Source organism: Dama dama, chromosome 9 (assembly GCF_033118175.1).
Source record: "Dama dama isolate Ldn47 chromosome 9, ASM3311817v1, whole genome shotgun sequence".
NCBI lineage: Eukaryota > Metazoa > Chordata > Mammalia > Artiodactyla > Cervidae > Dama > Dama dama.
The window spans coordinates 16327788-16351210 of record NC_083689.1 but is presented as its reverse complement, the minus strand read 5'-3'; the positions used below and the strand labels follow the sequence as shown (position 1 = coordinate 16351210).

At 55.2% G+C, this 23423-nt stretch overlaps 3 protein-coding genes across 6 annotated transcripts; 2 read left to right on the top strand and 1 right to left on the bottom strand.

The window, feature by feature from the left end:
- Nucleotides 1-1082: 1082 nt before the first annotated feature.
- TRIR (telomerase RNA component interacting RNase) lies at nucleotides 1083-4198 on the bottom strand. 2 transcript variants are annotated; one of them, XM_061150199.1, is made up of 3 exons: nucleotides 3784-4177; nucleotides 1792-1869; nucleotides 1083-1500 (listed from the first exon to the last, which is right to left on the bottom strand). In XM_061150199.1, exons 1-3 carry the CDS (start codon nucleotides 4135-4137, stop codon nucleotides 1393-1395), a joined length of 540 nt encoding a protein of 179 aa, XP_061006182.1. In that variant the 5' UTR covers nucleotides 4138-4177; the 3' UTR covers nucleotides 1083-1392. The 2 variants fall into 2 exon arrangements, with proteins under 2 accessions (XP_061006182.1, XP_061006183.1); XM_061150200.1 differs by lacking the exon at nucleotides 1083-1500 and having other exon boundaries at nucleotides 1793-1869; nucleotides 3807-4198.
- A 1440-nt stretch (nucleotides 4199-5638) lies between these two features.
- Nucleotides 5639-13727, top strand: GET3 (guided entry of tail-anchored proteins factor 3, ATPase). The gene is made up of 7 exons (XM_061150198.1): nucleotides 5639-5828; nucleotides 6666-6813; nucleotides 10474-10622; nucleotides 10710-10860; nucleotides 12585-12692; nucleotides 12786-12983; nucleotides 13387-13727. Exons 1-7 carry the CDS (start codon nucleotides 5668-5670, stop codon nucleotides 13516-13518), a joined length of 1047 nt encoding a protein of 348 aa, XP_061006181.1. The 5' UTR covers nucleotides 5639-5667; the 3' UTR covers nucleotides 13519-13727.
- Nucleotides 13728-17094: 3367 nt separating this feature from the next.
- Nucleotides 17095-22745, top strand: BEST2 (bestrophin 2). Of its 3 annotated transcripts, none has more exons than XM_061149214.1 (10): nucleotides 17095-17206; nucleotides 17929-18135; nucleotides 18300-18394; nucleotides 19603-19836; nucleotides 19919-20073; nucleotides 20431-20508; nucleotides 20673-20825; nucleotides 20913-20993; nucleotides 21188-21342; nucleotides 21946-22745. In XM_061149214.1, exons 2-10 carry the CDS (start codon nucleotides 17984-17986, stop codon nucleotides 22379-22381), a joined length of 1539 nt encoding a protein of 512 aa, XP_061005197.1. In that variant the 5' UTR covers nucleotides 17095-17206; nucleotides 17929-17983; the 3' UTR covers nucleotides 22382-22745. The 3 variants fall into 3 exon arrangements, with proteins under 3 accessions (XP_061005197.1, XP_061005196.1, XP_061005195.1); XM_061149213.1 differs by having other exon boundaries at nucleotides 17128-17206; nucleotides 17883-18135; XM_061149212.1 differs by lacking the exon at nucleotides 17095-17206 and adding an exon at nucleotides 17268-17591.
- Nucleotides 22746-23423: the final 678 nt, after the last annotated feature.

Below are 23423 nucleotides of genomic sequence, written 5' to 3'. Positions count from 1 at the left end.
CCAAACAGGATGAGCAATGGGGCCAGGAAGCCACAGAATTACAAGGAACACTAGTGGGGGACTAAGGGCATCAGGCTTCCTTCAGGACATCTTGTCCCCTAGTATAGCAGTTGTTTTGTTCTGCAAGGTGGGACAAACAAGCCCTTTTGCATTCTTTCTCCTAATCAGACAAAAAAACCATAGCATCCCTGGAAGGGCTACAAGTCACTGGCAGGGCAGACCAACCCCAGTGGAACCCAGATCCTGGTCCTCTTTACTTCCTCCACTGTCAACACCCCATTAGCTCCTCTTGCCTGATCACAGCCTGGTCTCCTCCATCTCCCAGGTTCTGCCCAGACCCTTTCAGCCACAGGGATCCTGTTAAAATATAAAACATACCATGCCAATCCTTACCACAGCCCCCCAAAGGTTTCTTCTTATGAATAAAGTCCCAAATTCTCACCCTAGCACACGAGACTCTAACGTGTTAGAGTTATATGCTCACACGAGCATATAACACACCTAGGCTTCTCACTCAGCCAGTTCCACTCACAGTGGCCTCCTCAAAGTTCCCCGTAAAGGCCAGGCACCCTCCCTGTCTGTATACTGGCTGTTCACTACCCCACAGACAGGCTTCCCCACCTCCCTCAGGATTCTGATCAGATGTCAACTAAAACACACCCCTCCCTGCAGTCTCTCTCCTGTACTTCTTTGCAGTCATCTCCCCGAATGGGTTCCCCTTTTCATCTGTGTCTGTTTCCTTCCACAAAGGCAGGAAGCATGCGTGGTCTGTTTTGTTCACTACAGTGGCCACAGGGCCCAGAAAAACCCCGACACCCGGTCGGTGCTCCTTGTCTTCTGATTGAACTGACAGCTCTGGCCCAGCCCAAACAGGCCTGTGCAGAGACACTGAACAAGAGCAGCAGCAGGGGGTGGGGTCTGCGCTTCAGGGGCGAATCCTGAGGAGCGTCAACCCCAGGAGGGGTTGCACCCCCGTTATCCCCGACACCCCCACATCACTGGGGCAGACCCAGCCTTTGGTGGGTGTGCAACCAGCCAAGAGGGAAGTTGGAGAGAACAAAGAAGGCAAGCAAGCACACCAGTTCAGCACTAAGTCATGTTCTTTACTTCCCAGAAGTGATGGCTAGAGGGTGGGAGACGGGGTGAGAAAAGGAAGACAGAAAGAGCTGGGGGAGGGAGGAGAGGGGACAGTAAAACACTGTTCTATGAAGTCTCAGGAGGCAAGTGCTCAAGGTAAAAAAGAGTCCTGGAGAATCATCCGCAGCTGCGGGAAGCATCTCTGTTTCCTTCTGTGTATAAGTCCTTGGGGGGAAAGGCTGCCGCGCTGCCACTGCATTAAATAGTTATGTACATCGCAGAGAGTCCCAGGCTGTGGGCAGGCAGGGAGGGGGGTCATTTCACCAGGGGCCGCGTTTTATCATCATCACCGCACTGGTGGGCTTTGTACTTTTTCACCTCTGCCATGTACTTGGCCCATGCATCACCTTTACTTGTTAATACCTGTTGGGGGGGGAGGGGGTAGGGATACACAGAGAGTTGGGAAGGGGATGCCAGGAACCAGGGTCAGGACTGTCCTGAGACAGCTGACCCCCCACAGCATATTGGGTCTGAGATAAAGATAAGCAGAGTCAAGTTATCTAGGAGCTGGGTTGAAAGCCCCCCTCCTCCCCCACCCAGTACATCCATCCAAGGGCCAGATACTGAGGAGGGAGGGACGGGGCACCTCGGCCAGGAGCTGAGGCTGGAAGGAAAGGCAACGGAGGCGGTCCCTGCCACAACCAGTCTGCTCACCTCATCCTCCGTCTTCTGCTTCTTGGCTACTATTCCCGTCTTGAGGGCTAGTTTGTTCCCGCCTCTGCGCTTGCCCACCTGGGTGAAGGGACAGAAGACTGCAACGGTTACAGGAGCCGGGGCCCGCCCTTGGCGGCGCTGAGGCCCACTACACCTTCCTAGCCCGGCCCGGTGGCCCGTCCCGACGCCGCGCCCAGCTCCGCCAGCCGGCCGACCTGCGCAGCAATCAGAGAGGAGCACATGCGACTCAGCGCCTGCCCTGGGCCCACGATGCCCAGGCAGTCCTGGGCCCCCGAGCTGTCCTCCCAGGGAGAGAGAAGAATCCCCACGTGAGGGGGATGAGCTCTGTCCTCACTATCCCCTAGTACGGACCACACAGGCAGCAACAGCTCCCTTTATTGAGCACTTACTGTATACTAAGCCCTGTGCCAAGTGGCTTTGGACATATCATCTCCTTCCACTTTCACAGTCACCTTAAGATGAAGGTGACAACCGTCCCCATTGGACAGATGAGGAAACACCTTTGAAAAGGAGAAGCCTGTCCCCTAGATCATGCTGACAGCAGACAGTGGAGCTGAATTAAGGGTCAGGTGTGTTGAGACCAGGGAGCAGCATTCTTAGCCACCGCCTGACGCTGTTCCCTGGCACCTAACCTGGCCTGGCCTCTTTGAGGGCGCTCCCGCAAATGGCCCCTCGATGACCAAATGGAAAAGGCAGTGACAACTACTGCTACTCTCGTTCACAGGGGGGCACTCGGCTGCCACCCAGTTCTCACACCAGCCCAGGCCCTGTCACTTCCCATTCTTCAAATATAAGACTTAGCCTGTACTTTCCTCCCGATCCTCTCTTTTCTCCCACAAACTGAAGGCTTCTTGTGCACCAAGGGCTGTGACAGGCTTTACCCGACATCCCGTCCCTAGCCCTCAACCAGGTGTTAAGTGACCTGAGCTGCTGAGACTATTCTCACATTCATTTTTGACAGATGAAGAAACCTGACGCGCCCCCACCCAAGTCCATTACTCTTTAAGTCAGCACTTTTTTTCTCCACACCACAGGAACTTGCTCTCAACACCAGAGACAAAGCCAGCTCAGGGTTGACAATCAATATAGGTGCCCTTTTTTTAGCCTAGAGTTTCTCAATCTTAGGCACTAATGACATTTTGAACTGGATCATGTTTGTTGGGGAGGGGGGAGGAGAGAGTTGTTCTGTGCATTTTAGGATGTTGAGCAGCAGCCCTGCCCTCTGCTCATGAATATCAGTAGCACTGCCTCCTCCCATTCTGACGACCACAGATGTCCCCAGACTTCGTCAAGTGTGGAGATGGGGTAGGGGGGTATCGTCCCCAGTTGAGAACCACTGGTTTAGCCTTTCCTATAAGGCTTTCCCAGTGGTAATCACATAAGAAGATGCCCATTTTTGCAAGCAGGGAAAATGAGGTTAGGCCATCTCAGATGCTTCAGGAGAGCAGTGATGCCTGTCATGTTCAGCACAGCATATCCATCACCTAGCACAGTGCCCAGCACAAGGTAAGGTGCTCAATAAATGGACACCGGACGAATGAGAATCATGGAACTCAAGCAAATCTCCTAGGGTCACACAGTAAGCAGTCTGAGTCTTTCATTCACACAGCTCAGACTCCAGATTTGAATATGACCCCCATTGCCATAGTGGGAGATGGTCCCCAAATCCAAAGTTCGGGTGGGTACCACTCAAACAGGAATTCTAGTACCCTGGTTTTCCGATCCTGGGAACGCTGTTTCCAACGGAATTTCCCCCAGATCCCAGTTCCTGCGGGCAGACTCCTGAGGTCCCCATCTCCGCCCCCAGACCTCTCTTGTCGGGAATCCAGGTTCTGAATCCTCAGCGGGTGACCCGGACGGCCCCCTGATCGGGGTCGGAGGGTGGACCTGGATCCCGATCCCCTTTCTCGGTCCCAATTCCCCAGGTCAAGGAAGACCCTGGCGCCCGCCCCCACCCCCGCGGCTCCTTACGAAGCTGAGCGTGGGGCCCGGACCGCCCTTCCTCTTCGGATCCCCGGGACCCGCGGCAGCAGCGGTGGCTGGCTGATCGGGTCGCTGCGGGCCCGGGGGCGGCTCCTCCTGCCGCTGCCGCTGCTCCTCCTCCATCTTCCGCTTGAACAGCTCCAGGAAGCTGCCGTCGTTGGCGAACAAGTTCACGCCGCCCGACACCGGGCTCGAACCCGCGCCCGACACTTCATCATCCCCGCTCTCGGGCGAAGTCCCGGGCCCCGACTCAGCCCATCGGCTTCCGCCGCCGCCGCCGCCACCCGCGGGGCCCGGCGCCTCCCGACCCGGAGGCTCCGCCCGTCTCCCTCGGGCAGCCATTTTGTCACCAGGTGCCGCGCAAAGGACTCCGGGAAGGCCGCTCCCGGCCCCGCGCTTGGCGCCCGACAAGCCTGGTCCCGAGCAATGCATGCCGGGAAGACCCGTCTGGTCCTTAGGCGTCCGCAGTGGGGGCGGGGCATGAGGGGCGGGGCGAATGAGGGATAAGGCCTGACGCGGTGCGCCCTCAAGCAGCTGTCCCGGCCCGCTCCGGCCCGCCCCGCCGGGTACCGCGGAACATTATAACCCTGCTAGGCTGCTCCTGGCGTTACGCAGAGATGGTCTCTTCCGGAATGAGACTATTGTTTGGTTCTGGGTGTGTAGCTGGCTCTCGGGAGTGAGGTTCCCGCTTGGGATTCGGTGGTGTACTAGCTTTTCGGGGCTAGAATCTCCTTCTGACACCAGGGATAATCTCAGTGAGGGGAGAGACGTTGCCTGGCTGTGTGCTCAGCTGATACCTCGGAACCTGGGTCCCTAACTAAAACTAACTAGAGGGCATATCTAGCCTGGTCCCCGAGAACAGAAATAGGGGTGTCTCTGGATTAGGTACCTCTCTCAGGGATGGAGCTTTCATTTGGAAATAGAGACACAGCTCACTCCAAGGAACTGAGAGGTTCATATCTGCAAATCAGGGTATTTTTTTATGTGCTAGAGTACTGAAATGAAGCCGCTGATATTTCTAGGTTGGAGTCTGCATCTAAGGTATAGTGTCCGCAAAAGGGCCTGGGACCAAGCATGTATTCCTGCCCAGGGAAGAGTTTCAAACAGAATTGGCTGAACTGAAGTTTCCCCTCGAACCTGGGGTAAAGTGGAAGCAGGTTTTGGGGAATCAGGTGCCTTCTACAACAAGGATGCAAGCCCGCATAGGAGCTCAGGGCTCACTGGACAAGGATCTGCGGACCTCGCCCACAACTGGAGTAATTCTCTCTAACCTACTCGCAGCGCCGAGACTGTCTCCAGCCAACTAATCGGTTCGTCTGTGATTGGTTTGCGTCAGGAGCCCGATGGCTCCCAGCCAATTGAATAACAGAAGACACGGACCTGAGGGGTGTTGGGACCCAGTTCGGAGAATAGGGGCAGGAAATGATCGACAAGAAGTTGAGCCTATGGAGTCAGGTCAGGGTGGACCTCGGAACTAACTTCTTGAAAAGGACGTGGAATGGGTGTTTGGTCGGTTGCTAAGGAGAGGTTGGCGCTACCGGGACGTGAGAGTGATTGGTGAAAGTAAGAAAAGATGTAGCCAATGAAAGGAGAGCTGCTAGACTTAGAGGCCAATCAGTAAAGGGGAGTATCCTGGGATGTACCAATGTATTAACTAGACAGGGGGAGTCTTTGAAGAAAATGTAGACAAGAGGCTGACATGATGAAGCTTGGAAGGGAAGACATTGGACATATAGCTTCTATTACCTCCTAGAAGTTAAGCTATGAGAAAATCAATTCAAGCTTCTAGCCTTGATGGGGATATGATAGGAAATTTCCCCTGCAGGTGCTTTGCATGGTGCGCTCCGCCTGATCACGTGAGCCGGTTCCAAGATGGCGGCAGGGGTGGCCGGGTGGGGGGTTGAGGCAGAGGAGTTCGAGGATGCCCCTGATGTGGAGCCGCTGGAGCCCACACTTAGCAACATCATCGAACAGCGCAGTCTTAAGTGGATCTTCGTTGGGGGCAAAGGTGGCGTTGGCAAGACAACCTGCAGGTAAAGAGGCTGCGGTGGGGGCCGGGAAAACGGGTGGGATGTACCACAGGGTGAAGGGGAGGCGAAAGACCGGGTCTTCCAGCAGCAGCCGGGCAAGAGGGCTGGGGCGGGGTCTTCTAGATTATACTCTCCAGAAGTTATCTGGAGCAAATGGAAGATAGCTCCTGAAAGCCGGCCGGGCACCCTCTGAGTTGGGTCATCCCTGTTCGGGCTCAAAGGCTGAACCACGTTGAATCCAGCGCACGGGGTCCGGGAGAGCACTTAGATGTCCCCATCGGGGAGACTGTACCAGAGTGCCCAGAGTAGGGGAGGGGCACCTGAGCGAACTATCCTAATCTGGTGAACCTTGTCATTCTCTGCCCACGTGGGGGTGGAAGGCGGGAGGGAGGGCACATGATCAGGCTCCCAGTCAGCTGGGAGAAGGGGGAGGGATCCCCCGGGCAGATTACCCCGGACAAATGGACCGAACCACCGAGTTTAGCAAGAAGTGCAAAGGACCCCTTAGCTTAGCATTGAGGGAAGGGACACAGGGTCAGGCTATGCTGGCTGGACAGCCAGATAATGATGCCACTTTATGCCAGCGAAGAAGCAGGCATCACACCAGACTGACACATTCAGCCGAATCTTACCACTCTAGCCAGCTGGAAGGTTCAGCAGGTGAGGTCTGAGAGGGTCCCACTGCAGAGATTGAGGCCTGATCCCACAGTGCTCCATACTCTTCTCAAGGCCTTTCCTGACCCAGGTCCCCTGCTCCTACGACCCTTCATCTCCCCTTGCAGACCTAGGGAGCAGAGCCTGACTCTTCACCGTCCACCTTTTGACCTTTCCTTTGCCCAGCTGCAGCCTAGCAGTCCAGCTGTCCAAGGGGCGGGAGAGTGTTCTGATCATCTCCACTGACCCAGCCCACAACATCTCCGATGCATTTGACCAGAAGTTTTCCAAGGTGCCTACCAAGGTCAAAGGCTATGACAACCTCTTTGCCATGGTGAGTGCAACAGGGCTCAGGCCCACGCCACGCCCCCCCACCCCAACTCTGTCAAAGGCACCTCAGGCCTTTCCTTTGAACACCCACCATTAGCTACCATGTCCTGCCCATCCTCTAGCCTCTTGTCTCTCCACTTTCCCCTCTTCTTCAGCATACCCACAGGGGACTGGGTGAGAAACGTTTGTGGATCAGAAAAGCAACCAGAGTAACGAGATTAGTGAGCAAGGGGAGACATCAATAAGAGTCAGGTGATATAGGACCTAGCAGGCCACTGGGAGCATCTAAGCTTTGTTTCTAAGTTTATGTATTTTTTATATTATATTTATTATGCATTTGGTTGCTCTGGATCTTAGTGCCAGGTCTTAGTTGCAGCACACAGAATCTTTAGTTGTAGCATGTGGGATCTAGTTTCCCAACCATGGATTGAATCCAGGTCCCCTGCATTGGGAGGGTGGAGTCTTAGGCACTGGACCCCTAGGGAAGTCCCTGATTCCAAGTTTAATGGGAAGCTGTTTGTTTTAAGCAGAGTAATGTCACAGCCAAATTGTTTTTTGAAAAGTTCCCTGTAGCTTTCATGAAGAGATTGGATTATAAAGTCAAGAAGGAAAGCAAAGAGAACTGGGACAGTGACCAGGCTAGAAATGGTGGCAGCCAAAACTTGGTGGGGAGGGAGGTGAGAAGTGGTAAAATTTGGGATTCATTTTCATTTGTTTGTTTGGCTCCAGTGGGTCTTCACTGTTGTACACAGGGGCTTCTGTTGCAGTATGTGGGCTTAGTTGCCCCGTGGCACTGGGATCTTAGTTCCCGGACCGGATTGCGTCTGCATTCCCTGCATTGGAAGGTGGATTCTTAACCACTGGACCACCAGGGAAATCCCGGGGATGTATTTTGGAATTAAAACAATTTGAGTGCTCGGTTATAATGCATGAGGAAAAGAAATGAATTCAGTTCATCTCTGAGTTGACTCCCTGGGCAGCTGAGATGGAGAAGACTAGGAGAGGAGCAGGTGTAGAAGGCAAAAATGGGGAATTTTATTTGGCTTAGTGAGACCAAGGTGCCCACTGGTCATCCAAATGGAGACATCAGGACAGTGGCTTAGTTATATGAGTCTAGAGGAAGAGATTGGCATTGATTTGAGAGTCATTGTCCCAAGGATGATATTTATTTAAAGCTGTGTGAATGGAAGAAAGAATGAGAATAGAGAGGCCCAGAAACAACTCCGGGGGCCTATCAGCATTTAGGGTCCCACAGAGAAAGAGGAAGCATCAGTTAAAGAGAACAAGGAGGAACCCCAGGTGAGGTGGGAGGGAAGCAAGATAGTACGGGCTCCTGAACTTGAGGAGGACAAAGAGACTTGGGCAGAAAGATTGTTGGCTCTGGCAGGCACATCCGTTTTAAGCAGATCGCCCTGGGAATGGATGCAAAAGCCTGCTTGGAGTGGGTGAACCAAAGTGGAGATAGTGGTCACCACGATGGGAGCAGAGAAATGAGCGTGGCCATCCCTGGAGGGGAATGGGAATGAGAGTTAAGGAAGGCTTTTCTGAGAAAGGAGATGCTAAGAGCACGTGTGTTTGCTGTTGCAAATGCTTCAGAGAATTCTCTGGCAGTCCAGTGGTTAGAACTCTGGGCTGTCTCTTTACTGAGGACCAGGTTCAACCCCTGGTTCAGGAACTAAGGTCCCAGAAGCTGCTTGGTGTGGCTAAAAAAAACAATGCTTCAACTGGGAGGGACAAATGATGCTACAAGAGGGAATAAGGATGCCAGCCAAGGAGGGGCCTCAGGTGGGTGTCTGCTTGCTCCAGTGCACAGACCCAGGACTTGGGCTCTGCGAGGACCAGGGGCTTGGAAGGAAGGACTGGGGCATTTTCTAGGGTGAAATGAGGGTGTTGGCGGCCAGTGGCTTCAATTTCTCACTGAGGCACAAGCCCCAGCAGAGACTGAGGGCCACTTGGGAAAGAAGGTGTTTGAGGAGGGAGAAGATGTGGCATTAATACTCCCACCGGTGGATTGTCTGGCTCGTCAAATGCCCATTGGAGATTTGCCATCAGCAGTGGGGAGCAAGGTGAAGCTGTTTGTCAGGCGTGTTCCTCGGATGTTGACCTCAGTACAGCCATGCCAGCAAGCTGCAAGTAATGAGAATGGGGCTTTTGCCAACTGCAGAGGGAAAAGGGAGTGTGTTTATGCAGAGGCATCCTCTGGAGAGTGGGCTGGATAAGAGTGCCGGCCAAGAGGGACACTGACAGTGAAGAGGGGGGCAGAAGGGTAGGGATGAGGTGGCCCAGAGAAATCTAGAGTAACAGGAGTTGAGAGAGCTGGGGTCAGAGAGTGGGCCAGTAGCTAGGAATAACCCATCAAGGGTGTGACTGTGGGGGGTGATGTGTGGACAGGCTTCCCACAGGGAAGTGACCTCTGAGGCCAGGGAGTGGAGGGATTCACCACAGAAACCATGAAATCAAAAGGAAGAGGTAGGGGCTTCCCTGGTGGCTCAGTGGTAAAGAGTCCACGTGCAATGCTGAAGACACAGGTTCGATCCCTGATGCAGGAAGATCCCACGTGCTGAAGAGCAACTAAGCCCATGTGCCACAACTATTGAACCTGTGCTCTAGAGCCTGGGCGCTGCAACTACTGAAGCCTGAGTGCTCCACAAAAAGAAGCCACCCCAATGAGCAGCCTGCACACCGCAATTAGAGAAAAGCCCTTGCAGCAAAGAAAACCTCAGCATTGCCAAAAATAATTAAAATTATTATTTAAAAAAAAGAAGAAGAAGAGGTAACACAGGCAGAAGATAGAGAGGCATTGAGTGCAGGACAGGCTAGGGACCCCAGGCTTGGTCATCCTTTCATGAATGCTACATCCAAATTGAGGACCTACTCTGTGCCATACACTTCCCAGGTGTTAAGGACACCACAGTGAACAAGACAGTCAAAACCTCTGCCCTCATGGGGCCGGCACTGTGGTGTGGAGACAGGTGATAAACACGATAAGTAAACACCATGTGCATATGTGCTTAGTCGCTAAGTTGTGTCCGACTCCTTTGTGACCCCATGGCCTGCAGCCCGCCAGGCTCCTCTCTCCATGGGATTTCCCAGGCAATACTGGAGTGGGTTACCATTTCCTTCTCCAGGGGATCTTCAAGAGGCCAGATGTTAAGGAGAAAGGAAAAGAGGGCAGCGGGGGCTAGGGCTGCACTGTTAGCTTGGGCATTCAAGGAAGACTCATGTTACAGGAGTGATCTGGAAGAGGTCATGGGCTGGGTGGGGGAAAGCTAGTGAAAAGTCCCCGCAGGGACTTCCCCAGCAGTCCAGTGGTTAAGACTCCATGCTTCCACTGCAGGGGGCACGGGTTCGATCCCTATTCAGGGAACTCAGATACCACACATTGCATGATGTGGCCTGATAAAAAGAAAAGACCTTGCAGTAGGCTCTGGCTTCCATCTAGGCGCTGAGCACAGTTGACGATCTTCCATCTGCTTGTTTGACAATCTGTGGTTGCTGGGTACCCGAAGCGCCTAAGGGAGGGGCCGTGGCACCTCAGGGGTCTCTTCAGCTCTGACCCGATGATGGGCTGTGCTCAGGCGCCCCACAGGCTCCCTCAGGCTCTGTGCCTCGGTGCCAAGGCCCCAGACACAGCCGCCTGAATCTTGACCCCCTCGGCCCGAAGGAGATTGACCCCAGCCTGGGCGTGGCGGAGCTGCCGGATGAGTTCTTTGAAGAGGATAACATGCTGAGCATGGGCAAAAAGATGATGCAAGAAGCTATGAGCGCATTCCCAGGCATCGACGAGGCCATGAGCTACGCAGAGGTGATGAGGTCAGGCAGGGCCAGGGGTACTGGGTGCTGCCTGGGGCTGGGGGCGGAAGAAGCGTCGGAGCGGGCCTGACCCTCTTCTCCCTGCAGGCTGGTGAAGGGCATGAACTTCTCCGTGGTGGTGTTCGACACGGCGCCCACAGGCCACACGCTGAGGCTGCTCAACTTCCCCACCATCGTCGAGCGGGGGCTTGGCCGCCTCATGCAGATCAAGAACCAGATCAGCCCCTTCATCTCACAGGCAGGCAGGGCCCCCGGGCAGCCAGGAATCCCCCGAGTCAGAGCAGGGCTCCCAGTCGCACCGTAACAAAGGCCTTTACCACCTGCCTTCTCAGTCAGCGCTTCCCAATGGGTGGATTGGGGCTTCACTGTGGAGGAACTGTCCACCCTCCTCCACAGCACTCGGTGTCCCTGCCTCCACCTCTTGAGTGCCCCAGACAGAGCTTGAAACCACATACAGTAAGTCCACGACATATGAATGAGTTCCGTTCTGAGATCAAGTCTGTAAGTCCAGTTTGTCCATAAGTTCAACAGAGTTAATCTAGGTACCCAAATAACACAATTGTCTATGTAGTTCTATACTGTACTGTTGTTGTTTAGTTGCTCAGTTGCTTCTGACTTTTTTTGTGACCCCATGAACTGTAGCCCACCAGGCTCCTCTGTCCGTGGGATTTCCCAGGCAAAAATTTGGGAGTTGGTTGTCATTTCCTTCACCAGGGGATCTTCCCAACCCAGGGATCAAACCTGAGTCTCCTGTATTGGCAGGCGGGTTCTTTACAGCTGAGCCCCCAGGGAAGCCCATACCATACTATAATGGGTTTATAATACTTCTTACACAAATAATACATAAAAAACACAAAAAATTAAACATTTTTAAGCTTACAGGCCAGTACCTTAAAAAGTACAGTAGTGCAGTACAACAGCTGGCATACAGAACAGACAAGAGGAGTTACTGACTGGAGGAGAGAGAGGAGGTGGGAGGTAGGAGAGCGGAAGGATCGTCAGCGATAGGAGACAGAGGGCAAGCTGCAGTTTCAGTCGCGCCTGACATTAATGGCACAGGTTCTGGTTTCTGGCTGAAACCAGATGTATGTTTGTATCTTTGAAAGTTCACAACTCGAAGGTTCCTATGTAGGGGACTTACTGTATCCAGAGCCAGGTGGCCCACGTTCAAACGCACCGCACTCTGGTGTGACACTGCTCTGTAACCTCAAGTCACTTCCCCTCTCTGGGCCATGTCTGTCAAATGGAGAGCATGCGAGTCCCCCTGCCACCGGTTATTATTAGCATGACATGACAACCCTAATGACCGCATGCTTCTGCACACCACTCCCACCTCCCTGGTTATGGTGGTCCCCTGGTGGGGACTTGAATCTCAGGTAGTAACTGTTGGTGGTTGCTCTGAGTCTCTGTTTCTGCAAGGGCTTTTCTCTAGTTACAGCAAGCGGAGATGACTCGCTAGTTGCAGTGCCTGGGCTTCTCACTGCAGTGGCTTCTCTTGTTTCAGAGCACAGTCTCCAGGTGCAGGGGCTTCAGTAGTTGCGGCACACGGGCTTAGTTGCTCCTCAGCCTGTGGGATCTTCCGGGATCAGGGATCGAACCCGTGTCTCCCACTTTGGCAGGTGGATTCTTAACCACTGAGCCATCAGGGAAGCCCCCTCAGGTAGTAAAATTTGTGGAGCATTTCCTGTGTGCCAGGCACCCTTCTGAGTGTGTGACAGTGTGTTGTGTAGGACAGCAGCTCTACACATGGGGAAACTGAGGCACTAACCTAGCCATGGTCCCACAAAAATGGCAGAGCTGGAGTTGGACCCCTGTGATCTGCTCAAGGGCCTGCATCTTAAACCACTAGGAGGTGTTGGGATTCGTTTTCTCCCATTTCCCCCCCACCCGCCCTGCCCTCCGCAAGACCCACGGAGTGTAATGGGCCCCAGGTAAACCGTGAGCCCTCTCCCATCCCCATAGATGTGCAACATGCTGGGCCTCGGTGACATGAACGCAGACCAGCTGGCCTCCAAGCTGGAGGAGACGCTGCCTGTCATCCGCTCCGTCAGCGAGCAGTTCAAGGACCCTGTGAGTTCAGGTCCAGTGGGCGGTGAGAGGCTTCGGGAACCACAGGGACAGGGCTGAGACCTGCCCCTCCCTGTCTTCTCTTGCCTCCCGCAGGAGCAAACAACCTTCATCTGTGTGTGCATCGCGGAGTTCCTGTCCCTGTATGAAACCGAACGGCTGATCCAGGAGCTGGCCAAGTGCAAGATTGACACGCACAACATCATCGTCAACCAGCTCGTCTTCCCTGATCCTGAGAAGCCCTGCAAGATGTGTGAGGCCCGCCACAAGATCCAAGCCAAGTACCTGGACCAGGTGTGCACGCCCACCCTCCCGCCCAGTCCTCACACTTTGAGCCCAGAAGCTGCCGTCTGGCCCAGCCCAGCCAGCCCAGCTGACCTTTTACTGTGTCCTCTGATCTTTTGTTCCATCCCACTCTCTATTCGTCTGCCTAGTCCCCTGCCCTTCACCTCCTGCTTCAGACCTGATTCTGGCCTTTGTAGACTAGCTGGCCTGGGTATCTCTGGTCCTGGGGAGTGGGAGGTCCAGGCACGTGGTCTCTGACCTCACTGGCACCACTCCCACCCATGACCCTGTGAAGTCCTTGCTCATATTCTCTCCCTGACCCTGAGACTCCCCCCAGCCTGACTGTTTACACTGACCACATCCTGTCCCTGCCCCGGGGCCCCCTGACTGCTGCCTTCTGCCCCCGCCACAGATGGAGGACCTATACGAAGACTTCCACATTGTGAAGCTGCCGCTGCTGCCCCATGAGGTTCGGGGAGCGGACAAGGTCAATACCTTCTCCGCTCTCCTCCTGGAGCCCTACAAGCCCCCCAGCGCGCAGTAGCACCTCCACCAGCCACAGCTGCCATTTCACACCCACCCGCCACCCTCCGGGGCAGAGTTTGCACAAAGTTCCCCCCCCCAATACAGGGGAACCACTTGGGGGATGGGAGGCGGGGAGGGGGTCTTTTCCCCCTGGTGGGGCTGGGGGAGCTATAGCTGCCCCCCACCTCTCCCCACCTCTCCTCCCTCAATAAAATGATCTTAAACTTCTGTGGATATTGATATGATGTGGGAGTTGGGGCTTAGTACCTTCATGTACGGTTGCACAGGTTGTACACTGCACAAAGATGTCACATCCAGAGAGGCATTGTCACAACAGAGATCTAATAGAGATGCATGTTTATTGTGGCAATTTTGGAAAGAGGGTTCTTTGGTAAAGGGGTGCTGTTTTCTTGGTCTTTGTGGGTCAGGGTGTCCTTCGGGACTGTAAAGCCTGGAGTAGAAGAGGGAGCATCTGCCCACATCCTTCAGGGCTCAGAGCGTGGGAACCAAGAGGCCCCTTGGCCAGCCCCAGGCTGGCGGGGAGCGGATTAGGCCGGCAGCGGGCCCAGCACTGCCTGCTGTTTGGTTTGGGAATTAGTGGGCGCCCTGGGCAGAGGCTGGGCTTGCCAGACTGGGGATTAACAGTCTCCACCCACCTACCCGCCCCGCCCCCAGCCAATTTCCTGTTCTATGGAATGGCATGGCATCAGCCTGTCCCAGCACAGGACTGCAACAGGGGGGCAGTTTAGGGGACAAGATGACAAAAAACTCAGAGGCTCGAGGGGCCCTGAAGTCCCATCCTGCCCCCGGAGCAGTCTTAGTGGCCTGTAGCATGTTTGCTGCAGTTTGAGCACCAGTCCCCTCTTCCTAAAATGGAGACAGAAGTGTGGCCATTCATAGGGCCCTGGCACAAATTCACCTGACCTTGGAAGGGTCAGCCTGAAAGACACCAAGCAGCCCGCCTTCTCCCCTTCACACTTCCCTCTGCCGCTCCCTGGACAGTCCCTGTCTCACCCTACTTGAGAGACCCAGGACTGGCATGATCTTGGGCATTTGCAAGTTCCAAGCTGGAGCTAATTGTGGGTGGGGGGAGAAGGGGGGAGGGCGTTGAGGACACACATGAGTCAGGAAGTAGTGTTTAGACAGCGCACATCCAGGATCTAGGTGTGCCAGGGTGTGCATATGTAAGGGGACCCAGCCACGAGCCTAGACGTGTCCCCTCCAACTCTGTCGGGTTGCACACAAGCCAGTATAGGCAGGTCCATGTCAGGGAAGTGTTTGTAACCTAACCAAACTGCTCGGGATTCAAATCCCAGGTGTGTCATGAAAGGGCTATGTGTCATCTGGGCCTCAGTTTAGCGGGAATAATAGCGGGAATAACAAAGGCACCAAGTTCACATTTCCTGCTTGTAAAGACACAATGAGATGAAATAGGTAATGCCTTTACAACAGCCCCAGGCATGTACCTGCCAAGGGGTGTTTGTTAATATTCGCTGTTAGACTTAGTAAGCATGTGAACTAGCCTGGGCAACCTGCCTCTGCCCCAGCAGGGGTCCATTAGTCAAAAGTTTGTGGGGATACTGGGAGCTGGAGGATGGGAGATGAGCATGGGGGTGGGGGAGTGGGGGGAGGGCTGGCTGTGTGAGAATACATCCAAGGAAATAGGGGCCTCAGGTCGGGTATGAAGTGAAGTGAAAGTCGCTCAGTCGTGTCCGACTCTGCGATCCCACGGGCTACACAGCCCATGGAATTCTCTAGGCCAGAATCCTGGAGTGGGTAGCCTTTCCCTTCTTCAGGGGAATCCTCCCAACCCAGAGATGGAACCCAGGTCTCCTGCATTGCAGGTGGATTCTTTACCAGTTGAGCTACAAGGGAAGCCAGGTTGAGTATGGAGCCCATCAACCTGAAGCCTGTCCCCTCCCCAGTTGCCTTAGCTAGCAGCATCACCCCTCACCCTCTTTTATGAGCTGTCCAGCAGCTGGACAGCGGAGGCATGGGTCCGAGGACAGACAGTCCGGGCTGGTTCCTAATTACCCCGGGTGGGGCAGACACCTGCTGGGTTAGGAACATAGCGTCCTGGCTGGCCGGACCTCAGGGTGGGGTCGAGTGGAGCCATATGCACTTCTGGAGCTAGGGTGGACTGGAAAGGCTGAGGGGCACTCCAGGATGCCCCTCTTGGGGCTGGAGCCCTGAGCCTCTGCCCCTCCCACACTAGACTCTGCATTCAAAGTTGAGAATGGAGGGCTGCCTGTGCCAGGTTAGACTGCCCCCTGCGTAGGTGTGTCTCTGAAGGGAGGACGTGTCCTGTATCCGTGCCAAGTGTGGGGACAAAGTTTTGTGTCCCTAAGCTTGTGTGTTCATGACAATGACGAAAGTGACTGCAACCCAGGGTGTGTGTGTGCGCCTGCCCGCCACCACCCAAAGTGAAGGGGTGTTGAGGAGGGTGTGTCTTATGGATTGATGTACAAATAAATGCAGGTGAATTTCATGAGGGATGATAGCCTGACTCCTGGATGTGACCCTATGGGTCTGTGGGACTGTTGGGAGGGGTCAGTGTTACACAAATGTGTCTTTGCAACATGGGCAAATCTAAGGGACCACCAGACCTGGATCTGACCCCAGGACTGTGGGCTGCTGTGTTGAGGGCAGGTACTCCTGCATCTGATGTGTGATCAGTTCAGTTCAGTCCCTCAGTCGTATCTGCTTCTTTACGACCCCATGGACTGCAACACGCCAGACTTCCCTGTCCACCACCAACTCCCAGAGCATGCTCAAACTCATATGTGGTCACAGGTGTGTTTTTGTATGGGAGAGATCAGGAATAAATGTAGGCTACCTCCCTCTGTGTGATGGTCCCCTGTGTGATGGTGTTCTGGGCTTGGGCTGTGGTCTGCACTTGGCTGGTTGTGTGACCTTGTGTGTGTCTTTATTACCTAGTACAATTATGAAGGAATTAAGTGCTTGGGTCCCTGCCCTTGTGTTCCTGAGTGGCTGTTCGGAGCACTGTGTGGGTGCCTGAGAGCTGAGAACCTGGTGGGTTTGGGTTAAGGTCCGTTGGCTTTATATCTGCATGTTAGTGGGGGTGGGGTACAGCTAAGTGTCTCTCGTGTGACTCTGGAAACCTTTGTGAGAGTGTGTGACTTCTTTCTGGGTCACGGTGATTGTGGGAGGCTGTGTTGAGGAAAGTTAAATTTACGTCTGGAGCTATGGTATGTTTCCACGTGCATCTTTATGGTTGATTACAGGTGAGTTTCGAGTGACCTAGCCTCATGGAGCAGTGTGTGTACAACTGGGTTGGGTAAAGGCAGGGTTTCTGCTCCTTCCCCCAGCTCTAGGGCTAAAGTTTCTGGGACCTGCCAGTGACTGACTGGGAGAAGGGACAGGGAGGACCTAGGGAGGTCAGGGTGAATTCTCCACCCCCCGCCCCAGGTAACAAACTGAGGAGACTTCAAAGTTCTCAGGCTGCAACTGTGCAACTGACTGGGGGGAGGGCCAGGGAAGGGCCACCCACGTCCACTCCCCAGCCCCCTCCCTCACAGAATCTGGCTTAAGCCCCACCCAACCCTGAAGCCACCCGCCCAGCCCATCCTGTCCTTGTCCCAAGTGTCCCTGAACCAGCCATCAGGTGAGAAGGACCCAGGCCTGGGGGAGCCGGGAACCCTGAGGACAAGTCGGTCTGCGAGGGAGAATCCATCTGAATCCTCAGGGTAGGGTGTGGAAGGCGAGCAGGGAATGGACACAGGAAATGTCCAGGTGGATCCAGGGCCAGGGGGAGGGGGCAGAGCCAGGGCGATTAAGTAGGAGGGGGATAGACTGGGGCTGTCCTGCAGCAGAGGGAGCCAGTCTGAGGCCAGGGGAACTGTGGGAAGGGACCTGAGGGCCAGGAAGCTGGGGGACCAGGCTTTGCAGGACTTCAAAAGAAAGCGCAGGGCGGAGAATGGGCCCAGATTGGATTAGGGGAGGAGGAGAGGAAAGGTCGAAGTGGAACTCGAGGAAAGAGAATTGGGGACGAAACTCAGTTGGAGCCCTGGGAACTTAGAAACTAAAGGGTTCGGGACTCAGGGAGCAGAGGAAAGTGTAGATGGCGTCCAGGTAAGGAGTATGGGATCTGAGAGGGCTAAAACGTAAGGGTCTTGAGGGTGGGGGATAGACGGAGAGGGCCAGGGAAGGTCTGCACAAGACGCTGGGACCGGGAGTCCAAGGAAGGGAGTGACCTGGAAGAGGGGGCCTTGGAAAGGAGGGCTGGGGACTAAGGTAGGGCAGAGCAGGTGGGGGGAGACGGGAACCCGAGCAAGAGCCGGAACCCAGGAGCTAGTAAGGTGGTCGGGCGCGGAATAGGGCGCAGAGTTGAGCCGGGCCCGCACCTCTCCACCCCCGCCGTAGCCTCCAGCCCGGCCCCGTCCCGGCCCCCCATTCCTCGGTCCCCAAGCCTAGGTCCGATCCAGCGCCCCCTCTCCTTTGGCTCGACCGGCCCGGGCGCCGCGATGACCGTCACGTACACGGCGCGCGTGGCGAACGCGCGCTTCGGCGGCTTCTCGAAGCTGCTGCTGCTGTGGCGCGGGAGCATCTATAAGCTCCTGTGGCGCGAGCTGCTGTGTTTCCTCGGACTCTACATGGCGCTGAGTGCCGCCTATCGGTGAGGCGGCCCGGGGGTGGGTGCGGTGGGGAGGGGATGGGGAGTGCCGTGCCGAGGGAGGTCCGGGGAGGGGCTGCAGGGCGGCCCCGGAGTGGGTGCGGGAAGAGAGACCGCCTGCTGGGGATGGGGGCTCGCCGGTGACCCCGTGCCCCCCTCCCTCGCAGCTTCGTGCTGACCGAAGAGCAGAAACGCTACTTCGAGAAGCTCGTCCTCTACTGCGACCAGTACGCCAGTCTCATCCCGGTCTCCTTCGTGCTGGGTGGGTTTGCGCTCCGGAGTTGCCCCTTCTCTTCATCCCAAGAAACCCATAGTCATTCCTGCTTTCCTCAAAGCCATCCCCGCACATCCCCATTTCTGCATCCTTTACGCCAGATATGGCATCGATTCCCAGGACCTTGGAGGTCACCTGGTGAGTGTATCCCCTGAGGTTCCCCCATGAGAGAGCTCCGTGTCATCCACAGGCTTATCCCTGGTCACCTCAGGGACTCCCATCTGTGTCTGCATTGGCTTACCAGTGCCTCCCCTCACATGTTCTGATCCCCAGTGTGTGTTAGTCACTCAGTCATGTCCGACACTTTGAGACCCCATGGACTGTAGCTCGCCAGTCTCCTCTGACCATGGAATTCTCCAGGCAAGAATACTGGAGTGGGTTGCCATTCTCTTCTCCGGGGGATCTTCCAGACCCAGGGATCAAACCCAGATCTCTTGCATGGCAGGCAGATTCTTTATCATCCGAGCCATCCCAGGGACCCCCTCCAAAGATCCCATAGGACTTCCTCATTTCAAGTCCATCCTGAGGGGCATCTCTCTGACAAGCCCCAGCTCCTGTCCTCAGTGATTTCCCATAATATCAGCCTTCCTCCCACCATTCTGGGCCCATAAGGATGGGGTGACAAGCTTGCCCTAGGTTTCCTAACTTAGACCATGTTTCCAACCCCTTCACACACCCCTGGTTCACGGGCTCCCTATGGCCTTGGTGACAACTTACCTATAGCCTCCATGTCTTCACCTCGAAGTGTGTACTCAGTCGTGTCTGACTCTTGTGATCCCTGGGACGGTGCCCCACCAGGCTCCTCTGTCCATGGGATTTTCCAGGCGAGAATACTGAAATGGATAGCCATTTCCTACTTCAGGAGATCTTTCCCAACCAGGGATCCAATTGGCAGGCGGATTCTTTACCACTGGAGCCACCTGGAAGCCCTCCTTCACCTCTATACGGAGATCTTAATCTCCCATCCCAGATGACATCCAAGCAGCCGGGGTGACTCAGCCTGCACCAACCTCTGACCTCAGGGCTGGACCCCCAGTTTCCTAGCCCACGTGGCCCCACATGGTGTGGGCGTGCAGTTACCCCGTGCTCCTGATGCAACACCCACGTCGGCTCCTCTTCCTTTGATCTGGGCTCCCAAACCCCTGACCCTAGTTTCCCAACTGAGCCCCTCTCCCCCATCCCCGGCTCTCGCGCAGGCTTCTACGTGACGTTGGTGGTGCACCGCTGGTGGAACCAGTACCTATCCATGCCCCTGACCGACGCGCTCATGTGCGTCGTGGTCGGCACAGTGCACGGACGCGATGAGCGCGGCCGCCTCTACCGACGCACGCTCATGCGCTACGCAGGGCTCTCCGGGGTGCTTATCCTGCGCTCGGTCAGCACCGCGGTCTTTAAGCGCTTCCCCACCATAGATCATGTGGTGGAAGCAGGTGAGGCTCCGGCCAAAACGGGACGCGGGCGGCGGGGCAAGGAAGGGGGCGGGGTAAATAACTCCCGACCTCGCCACCGCAGGGTTTATGACCCGCGAGGAGCGCAAGAAGTTCGAGAACCTAAACTCATCCTACAACAAGTACTGGGTGCCTTGCGTCTGGTTCTGCAACCTGGCAGCTCAGGCCCGGCGCGAGGGCCGCATCCGCGACAACGGCGCCTTAAAGCTGCTGCTGGAGGTGGGTTATCCGGGTAGTCATTCATTAAAAAAAAAAAAAAAAAAAAAAACCAAGGAAATTGTACCCCAGCCACCCTGAGGTTGTGTCATTTCCTGACTTGCCACGTGCCTTTCACAGGGCGGATTCCAAATACCCTTATCTAGAGCCCCGAGGTGTACACGTTATCTCTATGGGGTGGTTTCTAGGTGAATAATGCCCCTAGGTACACACTCACCACTAAATACTCTCTCAAGTCCCTGGAAGCACAGGCCTGCCTCCCACTAGGTGACCACTCACCTCCATCCGTTACCCCCCTACTTAATCCCCATGTGTGAACTCATATTTCAGCCCCCTTGTGACCTATATTTGCCCCACCAGGAGCTGAATGTGTTTCGGAGCAAGTGTGGGATGCTGTTTCACTACGACTGGATTAGCGTGCCCCTTGTCTACACCCAGGTAACCTGGTTGGGCCTTTTTATATCCCATGTCAGAGGCTCTGGAGCGTTGGTCTCAAGTAAAAACTAAGGACTAGCTGAGACCCTGTCACAGTGACTAGTGATCCTAGCTCTGGTCTCTCCATGACTTTCAAGACCTGACTGGCACCCCGTTCTGTCCCCCAGGTGGTGACCATTGCTGTGTACAGCTACTTCCTGGCTTGCCTCATCGGTCGCCAGTTCCTGGACCCAGCACAGGGCTACAAAGACCACGACCTGGACCTGTACGTGCCAATCTTCACCCTGCTGCAGTTCTTCTTCTATGCCGGTTGGCTCAAGGTGGGTGGGGGTCCCAAGGCCAGGACAACACGGGTGAAATGGGCAGGGGTTCTCAGGGCTCTGCCTACCTCCCCTCTCCCTACTCAGGTGGCTGAGCAGCTCATCAACCCCTTCGGAGAGGATGACGATGACTTTGAGACCAACTTTCTGATCGACCGATGCTTCCAGGTGAGATTCTCTCAGTTGAGACCATCCCTAGGCTCCCAAAGCGACCTTGGCCCCAGCCCTGCCAAGACTCTTCCACACATCGCCCCTGAACCATCCTTCTCTGATAGCCGCCTTCCTACCCAGCCTGAGGGGTCCACCCTGTGGGGCCCGCGCTTTTCCACGCCCCACTCTTCCCTGCATATCCTCACGCGCAGGTGTCAATGCTGGCTGTGGATGAAATGTACGACGACCTGGCCATGCTGGAGAAAGACCTATACTGGGACGCGGCTGAGGCTCGCGCTCCCTACACCGCGGCCACCGCCTTCCTGATGCAGCAGCCCTCCTTCCAGGGCTCTACCTTCGACATCACGTGAGCCAGTGGGGGTGGACAGGGCCTCTTGGGCGGGGTCTCGTTCAGTCGCTCAATCATGTTCAACTCTTAGGGACCCCATGAACTGCAGCACAACAGGCTTCCTTGTCCTTCACCATCTCCTGGAGTTTGCTCAAACTCATGTCCGACTTACGCTCAAACTCATTGAGTTGGTGATGCCATTCAACCATTTCATCCTCTGGACACATGACTGTGGGTTGTGTCTAATTGAAGGGGCAGTGGGTGACCCGGACGGGGCTAAAGGCCCCTGGAGATTCGGAGCTAAAAGCTACAGTCAATAGGACTAGGATGAGGTGTCAGGGATCCGGGTCAAGGTCTGGGGCCGGGACACTAAGGGCTACAGTCGATGAGGATTGGGCGGACCAGAAGCGACACGAGGCAGAGCCCCAACGACGCCTTTTAAGGCCTAAGTTTGCTCATAGCCAGAGCTAGAGGATCAGGCCAGGCTCTGGGGGGCAAGCCAAGACTTCTGGGAGAAGTGGAACAGTGAAGTGGGTGGAGGCAAGAAAAGTAGCGTGCCTTGGTCTCAGCTCTGTTGAAGACGAGAGAGGCGGCAGCGCTGATCCTCTGTCTCTCCTGCAGGCTGGCCAAGGAGGACATGCAGTTCCAGCGTCAGGACGGCTTGGACGCGCCGCCGAACGAAGCACACGGCGACTTCTTGCAGCGCCTCCTGCCAGTGGGTGCGGGCATGGCCACAAGTGGCCTGCTGGGCCGGCGCGTGTCCTTGCTGCGGCGCAAGAACAGCTACGTGTCGGAGGAATCCATGGCTGCTAACTGCGCGTGCGCGGGCGCTCCCGACGGCGCGGTCCCGGAATGTGGCTGCGAAGACCCGCTGCTCGACTTAGGCCAGCCGGAGCCGGAGTCTGAGCCCCCCACCGGTCCCGAGTCGCCTGCCTCGGTCCCCGCCTCCAGGCCGCCCGCTGAGCCCTTTACCGTGGTGCCGATGCCTGGGACCCGGGCGCCGGCTCCGCCCTGGCTGCCCAGCCCCATTGGCGAGGAGGAGGAGAGTCTAGCCTGAGACCTTTGAACCCTGAATTCCCAAGGACAGGGAAACAAGTCTGCCTGCAGCAGTTTGGGTCTGCATAAGCTGCGTGTGGACTCGGCCATCCCCCTTCTTACCTGTCTGCGCCCCAACTTTACGTCTGGCACAGAGAGTTGGAGCGCCTCCTGTGGGCCGAGGACTGCATTAAGGGAGGGGTATCCTTCCAGCTTTTTTGAACTGCTGGGCCTTACCACCAGCTCTACTTCCCGCCACTGTGTGAGAAGCTTTTATCCCTGCGCCTTGCCTTTCTTCTTTCTTTAGAATGGACATATAAGTGAGTGCCCATCTCCTGAGCTGTGTGGATGAAGTGAAAGTGGCTTTAAAAGAAATGTTTGGTACATAATAGGTGCTCAATAAAATTGCAGGTTTTTTTTTTTTTTTTTTCTTTTCTAAAAACTCAACTCCTGCCAGGCGTTATGCTAGGTATGCTTTAAGGATTATTTGATGATGTCCTGTCCACTTCCAAATTCTACTCTCTGAAATGGCCCCATTCAGTGCCCATGGTTTTACTCATTCATCAATATAGGACTCACAGGTCCCAGGACCACGCTTTCTCCCCCCAACCTTTTGTTTATTTATTTTTGGCTACGCCCTGCAGCTTAGTTGCAGGGATCCTAGTTCCCCAATCAAGGATTAAATCTGGACCCGTTGCAATGGAGTGAGAAGTCCTAACCACGGACCGCCAGGGAATTCTCCTGCCAGCCTTGCTTCTGCAAGTGACCCCTCTGCCTCTTCAATGCTCTAGGTCTTACATCAATCATATGTAGATGACTCCTGAATTTAGAAGTCCAGCCAGGGTCCCTTCCCACACTGTAGACGCAGAGAGCCACCTGACTACTCGACATCTCTGTATATGGATATCATGGCACCTTGAACACAACATGCTCCCCTGTTCACAGGGGAACACACAGGAACACAACATGACAGTTCCCTGTCAACCCCCCACTTGCTTATCTTCCATCAGCTTTGCTCTTCCTGAGGACAAAACCTGGGAGTCATCTTCAACTTCTTTTAAAAA